The 13,600-nt window shown below is 48.8% G+C and overlaps 1 protein-coding gene across 1 annotated transcript; it reads right to left on the bottom strand.

Annotated features, from left to right (window-relative positions):
* Positions 1-13: 13 nt before the first annotated feature.
* On the bottom strand, positions 14-13,537 carry Eci1 (enoyl-CoA delta isomerase 1). Its single transcript, XM_034504588.2, has 7 exons — positions 13,382-13,537; positions 13,186-13,269; positions 7,512-7,639; positions 3,399-3,545; positions 2,226-2,347; positions 1,959-2,137; positions 14-939 (listed from the first exon to the last, which is right to left on the bottom strand). Exons 1-7 carry the CDS (start codon positions 13,419-13,421, stop codon positions 773-775), a joined length of 867 nt encoding a protein of 288 aa, XP_034360479.1. The 5' UTR covers positions 13,422-13,537; the 3' UTR covers positions 14-772.
* Between the last annotated feature and the right edge of the window lie 63 nt (positions 13,538-13,600).

A 13,600-nucleotide genomic window follows, 5' to 3' on the forward strand; every position in this document is an offset into this window, starting at 1 on the left:
CATGAGAAAACCCTTGCAATGAATTAGAAAAGTTTATTGTTTGTTAACGGCATTTCTGGGAACTGAACCAATGATTTAGTGCAAGCCTATCTGGATTTTCCAGAATGTAATGTAAGATTCAGGACCTTACCACTGAATAAGCAATACCAGGCTGGGGCAGAAAGGTGCTTGTAGTCGCAGCTGCTGGGCCCTGCTTCTCGGAACAGCTTCTTGGTGTGCACTCAGAGGTCCAGGAAGGTTCTACTTTGTTTTGAGACAAGGCGTGTCTCTCTGGCACTCACTAGCTGGCTGGCCAGAGTCTCAGGGATCTGCCTGTGTCGGCCTCCCCAGCACTGGGGTTGCTGCATCCACCACGCCTTGCTTTGTTGGTACACGATAGCATGGTAAGCATTGTACTGACAGACATAGTCCACCCAGCTATCAGGACTGTATTGTTATAATAGACACACATACACACACGCACACACAGGTGTTTTGCCTGCCTGTGTGTATGTGTACCATGTGCTTCATAGGAAGTGCCCTTGGAGGCCAGAGGGGTCATTGTATCCCCTGGAACTGTAGTGATGCTGAGAATTGAACCTGCATTCTGTGCAACAGCAGCTAGTGCCCTTAACCACTGAGCCACCCCTCCATCCTGGAACAGGACATTTTAAGGTCAGAAACACAAGAGCTAAGAGAGTTTTTAAGTTGAAAAATACCTTGTTTATAATTCTTGGGACCAGTGGGTCCCTAGAAGGCACATGTAACTGAACACCTGTGTGGCAGCCAGAGGTTAGCCCTTCTTTTGCTTGAGCTTTTCCAAGTACATGTGCAGGGATTTCTGGATGGAGTCTCTGGAGATGAAACTGGTGAAATTCTGGATGTCAGCTTCTCGATGCCTGATCAGGTTGTCTGCTGTGGCCTTTCGCATCATGCTCTTTGTCAGCTGCCGAGAATGGTCTGAAAAAATGGGGTTACTTATGAAACTCACCTGTGGAGTGTGGGGGGCCATTCCCGGGTCCTCTAAAGTTTCTTCAAGCACTGAAATACGGATTTTCCTAGAGAGCTCAGAAAATCATCAGAGGAAAAGCATTTGTTCAGCTAAGGTGGGCTAGGGAGTCCTGGGTCAGCCTGAAATACATGTAGATATCCCATCTATATAAACCAGCATAATTAAAAGGTAGGAACAGACGGGAGAATACTGCAAGAGAGTTTTTATTACTGCTGCCGAGACAGTCTCTCTGTGGCTCAGGGTGGTCTTGCATGTGTAGTTCTTCTCTCTTAGTCCCTGAGTGTTAGGATTACAGGCACTGTGCCACTATCCCTGGCTCTTAAAATTTGCTTTGTCTTATGTCATTTTTTTTTTTTTTTTTAGGGCTTGGCACACAAGTCAGTGGTAGAGCACATGCATGGGCCCTGAGCATCCCCAGCCCCACAAATGACTGCTCTGTCCTTTTCATTGAATTCTATTATTGACCACATTTCCTGAAGCAGTGAATGCTTGCTAGTAGTGCAAGAGACGAGGGCTCCAAGGAGGCCTAGACATTTTGTAATTTGGGAAATCTATGACATTAAAAGCTCAGCGTCTGAGCCGGTGGGACATGCCTGTACACCAGCACTGGAGAGATCCCAAACCTGAAGACACAGGGTAAGTAGGTTGTGTCAGGAAAACCTTAGCTACACAGTGAGACCCACAGTGAGTCAGAAAAGTCAAACACCAAAATGTCTTGGTGTCCCTGCAGTTTCATCGCATGCAGCTGTGTGGCCAGCTGCTTCCCCCAGAAGAGCCTTACAACAGCAGTCTCATGACCTGTGAAGCTCACCCCTGTGCCACAGCATCACAGAAAGAAACACAGCATAGCGTACTCTCCCAGATCCTAACTTGTAAGGACTTTTGGTCTCAACAAGGTGGGCCACAAGAATGAGAAAGGGCTTCCCTTAACCACCTGCCCCAAAGCTGCCCACTGCTTGCTCCTTACCTGGAATAGCCAACCACTTGTCCATCACTGAGCGAGCCTTGCTGTGTACTTGATCCTCAGGCACCACCTCATCCACCACACCCACCTTGAGGGCCTCCGCTGGTGGGAAGAGTGTCCCCAGCTGAAGGGCCCGCTCTGCCGCTCGGTGCCCGATAGTGTTCACATAGTTGTCCTTTAACCTGCAATGAAGACGGCCTTCACCTGAGCTATGAGGGGATGTCCCACCAGGACACAAATATAAAGTAAGGCTGTAGTCCCTTGTATTACCAGAAGGGGGCAACAATGCCCAGCAGGCTCTCATTCAATCCTATGGTATACTTGGGGTTGTCAGCCAAAATCCTGTAGTCGCAGGTGAGAGCCATGAGGCAGCCTCCAGCTGGAGAGGCTCCCTGCAGAGAGAAGCCAGAGACTTGGTCAGGAGATGCTGCAGTTCCCAGTGATGTTCCTTAGGCAGAGCTGAGGATGGGTTAAGAGCTCTTGGCACTGCACCAGCATCTGGGCCAAGTAAGTCTGTTAAACTGCGACTGGCACCTCAGGAATCAGCAGCTGGGGTCTGAAGAGGCTTGAAGGCTTTGGCATAGGACTCTAGCTTTTGGGGGCCAAAATATTACTCTTAGAACAGCAAGTTGTTTCTCCTTTTGCAGCTTTTACCTGATGCTAAATATTTACTTAGCTGTCAGGCTGTGGAGCTGTTATCACGCAGTGTGACCAGGATGCCTGGGACCCCCAAAATGGCAGTGTCCTCCTTGCATGCACCCTGATGCCCCATTTTGAGACAAGTCATTAGTGTCTTCTCCAGGCCCTTACAGTCTCTAAGCCCTGACTCTCTCCAATCCTTCCTCTCAGCTCCCCTGGCTCTGATCCTTAGAGCCATACCCACTCAGAGAATCCTGGGTTTCTCCATGTATCCCTGGATGGCTGTCCTGAACTCAGTCTGTAGACCAGGCTGCCTCTGCTGCCCGAGTGCTGGAACTAAAGGTGTGCATCACCCACATTTGGCAAGAAGACTACTTTTTGAAGTTGAGCACCCCTTCCCCTCCCCTGCCGCTGGGCAGTGGTGGTGCACGCCTTTAATCCCAGCACTTGGGAGGCAGAGGCAGGCGGATTTCTGAGTTTGAGGCCAGCCTGGTCTACAGAGCGAGTTCCAGGACAGCCAGGGCTACACAGAGAAACTCTGTTTCAACAAACAAACAAAAAAGATGAAGTTGAGCCCCCATCCTTGCTCTACTACTCTGCCTTCCTAAGGTCAAGTAGAATATCACTTCTTAAGTGTAGGTATGCTTAGGGCTCGTTCCAGCTCTGCAGGTCCTGGTCCCCACTCAGTGGCTTTTTCTCTGCTGTGTCTGTCTGGCCCAGGAAGGTCAAAGTGAGGGTCTCCTGCTCCTGGGCAGGCCGCTGAGAACTGTGGGTGTGAGTATGGGGGGGGGGGGACACACTCACATTGATGGCAGACACTAAGGTCAGGTTGGACAAGTAGAGCCTCAGCCACAGCTCCTGGACGGCCTTCCAGTACTCCGCGTAGTGGTCTGGGTTCCGGCCATACATCTCCAGCAAGTCCAGGCCAGCGGAGAAGATACCTGGGCGTTCCTGCAGGAAGAAGCCGGGTGGGGTCATGTTTGGCTGGTAAGATGGTCCTTCCAAGGAGTCCAGAACTGAGGGTGTCAAGGACATAGCCTGGACCTTCCCCTGGACTGACTACTTTCTGGAATGTTTGCCTTTTCCTAGCTTCAAACTAGAACAGGTAACCATGGGTAGTTTGGAGACACACAGGTACCAAGCTGTTTGACACTGGAGCACACCTGTGCTCAGTTCTGTCATCCCTCAGCGTTAGGGGTACAGGCTTTGATCTAACTCCCAAGGTCGAGCAAGGGCAGAAACAAAGTGCTAGAGCAGAAGAAAGACCTAGAATGACATAGTGACTCATGTAAGCCCTCAGCTGGATGTTTCAGGTCAGACATAGCTACTAGAGCAGGTGTGGGGAGAACACAGCTGGTGGAAGTGCCAGTGGGCTACAGGAAAGTGGTAAGGACAGAGTCACGTGTCAGGGTCAGCCCCAAATCCTGGGAAATGGCTCTGGGGCTTCCAGTTAAAAATCCCACCTGCGGATCTCCCCTCTGCGTGGCTTCTTAGCCAGGGCTGGAGTTCATAGGAAACCTGTTGAAGGGCAGTGCCAGTGCAGCGACTAGTGCAGCGACTAGATGCTCTGTTTGCACTTTCTGTCAGGTGAGGGAGCAGACAGACAGACAGATATCCTCTGTGACTCTGGAGTCAACAATACAGCTGAGTCCATTTTTCTTGGGCATGAACTGACCCACAACACTTGTGGGCTGATCTCAGTGTTTTCATGAAATGTATCCCTTTACTGTAAGGTAAAAAATTCAACTGGGCCTGGGCTAATATACAAGCCCAATCCCACCAAGATCCTGTCTCTGTGTAGCCCTGGCTGTCCTGGAATTCATTACACAGACCAGGCTGGCCTGGAACTTAGAGGTCCACCTGTCTCTGCCTCCTAAGTGCTGGGATTAAAGGTGTGCACCACTCTGCATGACTGACTGAGATGCGTCTAATGAGACTGGGTACAGTGGATCTGTGGTCATCTACACCGTGGGCACAGGATGGCAAAAGGGACAAAGCTGATAGGACAATGACCATGTGGAATAACAGCAGCAGCAACAACAACAAAATTTGGTCTTGGTGGCAAATGTCTGTAATTTCAGCACTTGAAAGGATTTAGGGTTTATTTTTAATTTTTTTATTTATGTGTATGAGTGTTTTGTCTGCATGTGCCTGGTGCCTGCAGAAGCCAGAAGACAGTGTCAGATCCCCTGGGTGTGGGGCTGGAGTTCTAGATGGTTGTGAGTCACCTTGTGGCTTCTGGGAAGTGGACCCAGGCCCTCTTCCAGAGCAGCCAGCGCTCTAACCACTGGACTGTCTCGCCAGCCCCCAAAGGCAGATTTCATGAGAAGAAAAGTAAAGCACTTTTACACAGGTTATGCTGATAGATTTGCAGGGTTCTGAGTCTTCTATGTCATATCCAAACTCTTACCTCCGATGTCTGTAAACCTGGCCTATGTAGGAAGAGTCTGGTGCTTATTCCCATAAATAGTATAAGCTTTTGATTTCCTCCTGGCATCAGGGATAGAAGCAGCAGCAGGGACTGGCGGAACTGTTGATTCCCATAAGCTGGAAATCTAGCTCGCCCAGAAGCATCCTGAGATGAACTGTTTTCTCCCTTCAATTAGCTACTGTCTCTTCTGTCCTGGAGGCAATCGCCTCTATCACTGCTGTCATTCCTATGAAACCACCAGTCATAACACCAACATCACACCCACCGTTTGTGTGATCTGTCCTAATTACACCATTCTCTTCCCTTTCCCTCTGGCTGTTTTTGTCTTTTTGAGACAAGGTTTCTCCATATAGTCCTGGTTGGCCTGGAATTCGATCTGTAGACCAGGCTGGCCTCAAATTCACAGACATCTTCCTGCCCTCTGTTACTAAATCTGAGTGGCAGGATTTAAGGCATGAGCCACAGCCATCGGATATACAGAAACAGTTCTGATATGCTCTCCATTAGTTTTCTAGGATTTATCACATGGGCTCATTATATATCCACAGTAGGCCTTGTGCAGACACTCGGCTTACTTCCCATCAGCTACAGTAATTGTTCCGACTGGAGCTCAAGTCCCCAGCTGACTGGCTGCACGTCATGAGAAAGCATTACTGCTCTCCTGTGCTCCCTGGACTTGGGTTACGTGCTTGCATTTGGTGGGTCATTATGTGTTATCATGTAAATGAAGACTAAGAGGGTAAAAAAACAGAAGGGCCACAGCAAACTCTAGAACAGTTAACAGGATAAGAATAATTAATGTAATTGTGGCACTTTGTGGTCTAACGCTTATTAATACTAATGTAGCCCCACCAATTAGATGCATTAAAGGTAGTCTGCAGTGATAGCAGCTGTGAGATGAACATCTAAGGCTCAGTAAATAAACTAATAGTTTCAATGATAATAAGCCCAGGAATGAATGTCCAGGGTAGTGACTGTTTCTCTACTAGGTAGCCTGGCCCTTGGGGTGTGGTAACTGTTAGCTTTGTGCTCACTTACTAGTCTGGTCTCTGTAGTAGCATCACTGTTAAAAAGGACAGAGGAAGAAGAAAGGAGGAAGAGGAAGAACTCTCTCTCTCTCTCTCTCTCTCTCTCTCTCTCTCTCTCTCTCTTTCTTTCTCTCTCTCGTGGGCAGAGCACTTGCCTAGCAACCACAAAGACCTGGGTTGTGTTCTCAGCACCTCGCAGACTGGCATGGCGGCACTCCAGATTTGACTATATAACAAGTTGGAGGCCAGTTTGGGATACAAGAACCTGATCCCAAACAATGACAAGACCAAAGTGACTAAAATAATCCAGCTCCACATGTGACTTCATGTCCTTGCACTGAGAAGGGCAGGGCATGCGATGCCCAGTCTGGCCAAAGCTCTGAGGGCGTCTTCATCTACTGTACAACCTTCCCTCGGCATCAACTCTCTCACCAGCACTTCGGACAATGCCAGGCTCCCCTCAGGCCCTCTGACACCTGACTTAGGATACCCCAAGGAAGAGCACTCAGGCTCTTGAGGCATAAGTCCTGCTGAGACTGGCTCAGACACCTGTAGGCCCCTGGGGGAAGGTAGCCTGGGAGACTCTGGCCATGCTTGCCAATGACTGACTGACTGACCTCAGGCGGCTCCTGGGAAGACTTAGCTCCTAGCAAAATTCCCATGGAGACTGCTCGGCAGGTCCCTGAGGACAGTCCAGGCCGGGTAAATGCTGCAGAGTATTTGGTCACTCGGTGACCCCCAAGACTGTTACTTACTGAAAAAAAAGTTGTTTCTAGTTGTAGTGTGAGTCAGCCTTAGCACACACCTTTAATCCCAAACAATGAAGGTAAAGACTACTGTAGAAGGAAGCAGCCATGTTTAAAAGTGATGTCTAATTGAGTGGCAGACAAAGTGACGAATCCGAGGAAGATTTGAGAGAACAGGATACACTCAACTCTCACCAGAAGAGAGAGGAAAGGGAAGCTACTTAAGGGGTCAGTGCAGGAAATGAGAGGCAGTTTTACTGGGAGTTATGGGTATCAGGGAAGAAGGGGGGGAGGAAGAAAGAAAAAGAGAGTGGGAGAGAGAGAGTGGGAGGGAGAGGCAGTTTTACTAGAAGTGTTTTACAGAGACAGGTTGAAAAAAGAACAAGCTAGACACAGATGAAGACAGAATTAGGCAGAGAATGGAAGGAGACAGAGGATTAGAACAGATTGCCAGAGTTAGTTTGAGGGCAAGCAGAGCAATTCAGAAGCTGAGAGAAGCCAGATTTTAAACCTTGGAGACAATAATGACAATGGGAGAATAAGAAACACTTTTACAGGTAAATGTTTGAAAACCTGCTTTCCAGGAAACTGTCCTAGAGGTCCCTAGTGGTGACTAGGGGTGCCTAGTGACTCAATCCCACACGATAGAGGGCTCTGGATCCCCCAGGTTCTCCCTCTGACCACAGCCAGGGCTGGGGGAACAGGCACGTACCGAAGTGAGGATGACACCTCGGATGCCCTTGTCATTCTCCAGCTTCTCCAGGCTGATGACGAACTCTGTCAGAAACTCCAAGCTGAGGGAATTCACTGGAGGGTTCCTGAACTTCATCACTGCAATCCCTAGTTTAGAAGAGAAGGGATCCCGGAAATGGGCTTAGTCCAAGCCACCCCTGCCACCCCTGGTTCTCAGGCTAGCTACAGGAACTGCAGAATTTGTAGTTTCAAAAGTTTAGGCAGGCCAGATGGTGGTGGCACACACCATTTTTGTTTTTAAAGATTTATTTATTTATTTATTTATTTAATGTATGAGTACACTGTTGCTGTCTTCAGACACACCAGAAGGCATCAGAATCCATTACAGATGGTTATGAGCCGCCATGTGGTTGCTGGGAATTGAACTCAGGACCTTTGGAAGAGCAGTCAGTGCTCCTAACCACTGAGCCATCTTTCCAGCCCAGTACACACCTTTAATCACAGCATTCAGGAGGCAGATATGGGTAGAGCTCTGAGTTTGGGGCCAGCCTGGACTACAGGGCTAGTTCTGTATATGCTTGGGCCAGGGAGTGGCACTGTTAGGAGGTGTGGCCCTGTTGGCTTTAAGACTCTCGTCCTAGCTGCCTGGAAGTCAGTCTTCCACTAGCGGCCTTCAGATGAAGGTGTAGAACTCTCCACTCTTCCTGTACCATGCCTGTGTGGATGCTGCCATGTTCCTACCTTGATGATAACGGACTGAACCTCTGAACCTGTAAGCCAGCCCCAATTAAATGTTGCCCTTTGTAAGACTTGCCTTGGTCATGGTGTCTGCTCACAGCAGTAAAACCCTAACTGAGACAGAAGTGGACAGTCCACATAACAAGTCTAGAGAGGAGAGGGAAATGGGTAATAGTCCCATCTGCTCTGGCTCAGCAAAAATAAACCAGGTTTTTTTGAGACAGGTTCCCACTATGTAGACTTGGCTGACCTGCAACTCACTATATAGCCCAGGCTGGCCTGCTACTCACTATATAGCTCAGGCTGGCCTCCACTTGAAGACATCCACCTGCCTCTGCCTTCCCAAGTGCTGGGATAAAAGGTGTGTGCCACCACTGCCTGGCAATTTTAACTTTTAAAAGAGCAGACAGGCCGGGCGGTGGTGGCACACGCCTTTAATCCCAGTACTTGGGAGGCAGAGGCAGGCGGATTTCTGAGTTCGAGGCCAGCCTGGTCTACAGAATGAGTGCCAGGACAGCCAGGGCTACACAGAGAAACCCTGTCTCGAAAAACAAAAACAAACAAACAAACAAACAAACAAAAAAAAAGCAGACAGATCTCAGTTTTAGGTCAGCAGGGCTACATAGATCCTGCCTCAAAAACAGAACAACTCTCCCCCCCACCAAAACTAGGGAATCTGCTTTCATTTTCTACACAGAAAACATAAAAATAAACAGAGACAAAATATAAAACAAAACAAATCAAACAAACAAAAAACCCACCTTTACTTGTAGCGGCTCGGAGCTGAGTCAGAAAAATCACAGTGAGCACAGGACTCCATTTCCAAATAATATATAAAACTACTAACTCCAAATTACATTCTAAAGACTCCCTGACCTGGAGGCTGGGCCAAATTCTCATTGGAATGAGCTTTAAAATATCCTTAAAAGGGCTGAAAAGATGACTGTGGGAGGCAGAGGTAGGAAAATCAGGAGTTCAAGTTCATTTCTGGCTAAACATCAAGTTGGATGCCATAGTCTCCGAGTGGCGTTCCGCAAGAGCTGTCGCCACAGCAAAACACCACCATAGGAGCTGTCAAAATGGCGGCACCAAGATCCGTCCTCGGCCATTACAGGAGCTATTCATGGTGGGGACCCTTTCCTTCCTGCCTCAGCCCACTGCCTTTGTGAAATAACCACCCCAGGAGTTGCCTATGATGGTGACACCTCCTCTCCAGCCCCCCTGTCCCCCAAGCAGCTTAGTGATGGTACCTCAGCCAAAGTTGCCTGTGGCCAGGAAGGTCTTCCCATCCCAACCCATGGGCCTGATGCAGGAAAAGAGGGGGTGAACCCCACCCCCCAAACCTTGGGAACCTCGGGCCTTGAAATCTCACCAATCCTTAATCCAGAAAGCTCTACCCTGAAAAGCTCCACCCCCTAAGAAAACCTTTATAAGCCCAGCCTTTTGTTCAATTCCCTGCTGTCTGCTCCTGGGAGAGTAGGCAGCCACTCCTGGATTCGCCCCTCTATATCCTGGACCCTCCAATGGACCTCTTTTACGAGATTTGCTGACTGGTGTGACTCTCTCATTGGTAGAAGACAAGGAACAATGAAGAGAAGAAGGGAAAAAGAGAAGACAAGTGGGGCCGAGGCTCCTGAGCTTCACCCCTCCCCTGGGAGCTGTAATGCCCTCTGCTGAGGGGGCATCCTCTCAGAGCTGTGTGGTTCCTGCCTTCCAAGTCCCAGGATGCCCTTCCACCAGAGCAGAAACACTTACAGAGGCCAGTGGGCTACATGAGACCCTGTCTCAAACAAACAGTATGCCAGGATGAGGTCACATTAGAATGGGCCTATGCTTAATAGCACTGCTGTCCTCATGAAAGGAGAGGCACAAGGAGAAGGCCATACAAAGACAGTGACAGAGGCCTGGGCTATATATCCCTAGAGCCCACATAAAGGCTGGATAGGCAAGGCCCTCACTGGTGATTCCAGCACTTTGCAGGCAGAGATAGGATTCCCAGAGCAAGTTGGATAGCTATACTAACTGGAATTGCAAGCTCTGGTTTCAGGGAGAGACCCTGCTTCAGTAAAGTGGTGAACACACACATGTTGCACACCCTCATTCACACAGACCCCCCCCCCCCAAAGGGTGAGGCAGTACCAAAGGCCAGAAGATGCAGAGGAGACCCTCCTAGAGGCTTCAGAGGAAGCACAGTCCCCGTCCATGGCTCTGGACTTCTTTACAGAGCAGCCTAGTGTGCTGTATCCTGTACCCACAAACCTCCATTTCCAGGCATAAGCCACCCTGTCCTAAGGGCAAGCCACCCTGTCCTAAGGGCACAGGAAACATGTGGTCTTTGAATGGCAACTGCCTCAGACCTCTGAGTGTTCCCATCTTTCCAGTATCCACAGGTGACCATCTGATTTTTAAGGTACCCCATCTGCCTAGAGATTTGGGTCTGGTGAGGAACCTACTTCAGTTAAGAAGTAAAGGTTTCCCTTGACACCCCTAAACCTCACAACACTGTAGCTACTTGTCACTTCCACTGGGAGCAGACTGCACTGTGCTCCAAACCTCAAGGAGACAAAGACACAGAGACGGATGGATTTGTGCCATGAGTTTGATGTCTTGCAAGATGACAGTGGGCAGAGCTCTCCTGCCTGTCCTTATATCTGTCCTCATGCAGCTCCACAGTGAAAATGCGGCGTCAGGGGCCCTTCCACCGTCCTTGGATCCTTGTGCAGTATTTGTAGTCTAAGTGCAAAAAGCCAGGGCCAATCTCCAGGGGTACTGGAGCCACTGAGAACTGCTGCCCACGATCATCTGGTACTGCCGAAAGGGCTCCCAAATCACAGGGGCATAGCCAGCTGAGGACGTAGGTGCCAAGTGGGCTCTTTTAAGACCTTTGATTTAAGTGGAAGAGGTAACTGTGGCCCAGTTACAAGCCTGCATAGGACAAACACCTCAAGTTTAGTTCAAAGGAAAATATCTGAAAAGTCTGGCACAGCAGCGGACACTAGGGGAAAGGTAACGAGGTAGAAGGTGAACAGGAGCTAACAAAAGAGAGAATAGATGGACTTGGTCCTTGTGGGAGTAGTACCCAGCTTTCTGGAACAAGGAACATAGCAGATAAAATCTTCTTGAATGATGGGTTGAGCAGAATGCCCACTGGAAGGGCCTGCTAGAGAAATGGTGAACACAGGAGAAATGGTGAAACAGGCCAAAGAGCCTGTCTTCATGCAAGATGAACCACTGCCAAAAAGACCCTGTATCAACTTGGAAACAGACGATTTCTGTGCCAGCAATGTTCATAGCCTTTGGGGTGTTTATGTGCTGGGGACTTAAAAGTGTGAACTAGAGGGAGCTGGAGAGATGGCTTAGTGTAAGAATACTGGTTGCTTCTCTAGAGGACCTGGGTTTGATTCCCAGCACTCACATCTGTAACTCCAGTTCCAGGGGATTTAACATCCTCTTTTTTTTTGTTGCCTCCACGGGCCAAAACATACAAGCAGGGAAAACAAACAAACAAAAACAAAACTTATGTACATAAATAAAATAAATTAAAAAAAAAAAAAAAGAAAGAAAAAGCAAAACAGTGTGCCAAACAGTTACGATCACAGCTCTTGGGAGGTAGAAGCAGGTGGGTTAAGTTCAAAGGTCAGTCTCAGTGACACAGTTACATGAGTCCCAGGCCAGCCTGGGATAAATAAAATCCTCTCTCACACCAAACCAACAAAAAACCCGTAAGCTAAAGGGACATATGGACTTTTTCATTTTGCCTTTGAAATATAGGTAACATTGGATTTACAAAACCAAAATAAATAAATAAAATCAGTTGCTATTTTCTTTCCTTTTTTACTGGAGATATATATGCTATTTACTTATTACTTAAAATTATATGTAAGATATATAGGTAAATATATACATGTAAAAATATATGCCACTTACTTATTACTTTAAATTGTGATGACTTATACATGATAGGAAGTCTAAAAAATGTAGTCACCTGTAAGTGTACCTTGATTATACCTCGACTTTGCCATGGTATAGTTATTACCTCTATCCATTCTAGTATTTTTCTTTATTTACTTTTGTGGTACTGGGATTAAAGTCCAGGCCTGGCACATGCCAGACAGTGTCCACTATTACGGTTCCTCTCTCCACTGCACCGATATTCTCGCAGTACCATCACATGGGGGATCCAGACTTTGACCCCCGTGTCTAGGTGGAATGCTCCCCCCCCCCCCCCCCCCCCCCCCGCTATAGGTTGAGAGAACAGGGCAGGGCTACACCATGATCAAGTTCTAGGCCCAGCTGTGTCCTCCTCTCCCAGGTTTTTCTTCCACAAATGCATTATCGCTTGTTCTGGAAAATTGCACTCTCCCCCTCTCCCCTCATCGTCACTTTAAAAAACAAAACTCGCACAGGAAAAACAGGCTCTATATGTAGTCTAGGCTGGTCTCAACTTCATCATCCTCCTGCCTCTACCTTGTGAGGAGGGGAGGTGCTTCCTAGGTGTTCTGTAGGGGGCAGGGAGCAACCCTACTTAAAGCTCCCAACATTAACTAGGAAACTAGTTAGTGGGGTCTGTGCCACACTCCGGTATTAGGAAAATATTCAAAAATACTTCCAATCATTTTCGTATCAGATTTTTGAGACGCTGTCTCATGTGGCTGAGACTGGCTTCGGCTGAGTTTACAAGAAGGAGCCACCGCAGCACGCCATAATCATTCTTAACTAATAGTTTAGGTAACAGATCCTAACTTTAGAAACTTTTAACCAAAACTTTAAAAAAAACCCGTTCTGTCATTTAAACCACCCAGTATGAACTTAAATTTTACACAGAATATGAGTTTATGTGAGTTTTATGCTCACTGCTTTTGGAAATTCAAAGCGCTCACCGTCAGCCCGACCTCACATCGGACTTGTGGGCTCGGAGGCAGAGGACATTAATCAGATGTCGCCCTCCCACTCACCTGCGCCCTCCGTCTCCACCAGCACCCGCTTGTTAGCGAAGCGCCGCGCGCCGTCCACGGCCTCCCTGCGCCCGAGGCGGGATCCTGCGGACAGCCCGGAGCACGTTAGCAAGCACGCCCAGACTCTCGCCACCGCCGCCCGCGCACCCAGCCCTCTGTGAGGCCGTGCACCAGCTCTCCCGCCCTGGCCACGCACCCGCGTGAAGCAGAAGGCGACGCGCAGCAGTCAGCGCCATCTTGGTTGTCGGTGGGGACTACGGAGCCGGAGTGGAGTGGCTTCGCCTCCAGCCCAGCGTGCAGACTCCGCCTCTCGGGCCGGCCCCGCCCCCACAAGGTCAAGGTTAGCCAGTCTGCAGCATGCGGAGTAGGCGGATCCCCAAGCCAGTTGCTTGGGTCAGGGTGAGACTCCCTCCAA

The sequence above is a fragment of the Arvicanthis niloticus genome, chromosome 6 (genome assembly GCF_011762505.2).
Source record: "Arvicanthis niloticus isolate mArvNil1 chromosome 6, mArvNil1.pat.X, whole genome shotgun sequence".
NCBI lineage: Eukaryota > Metazoa > Chordata > Mammalia > Rodentia > Muridae > Arvicanthis > Arvicanthis niloticus.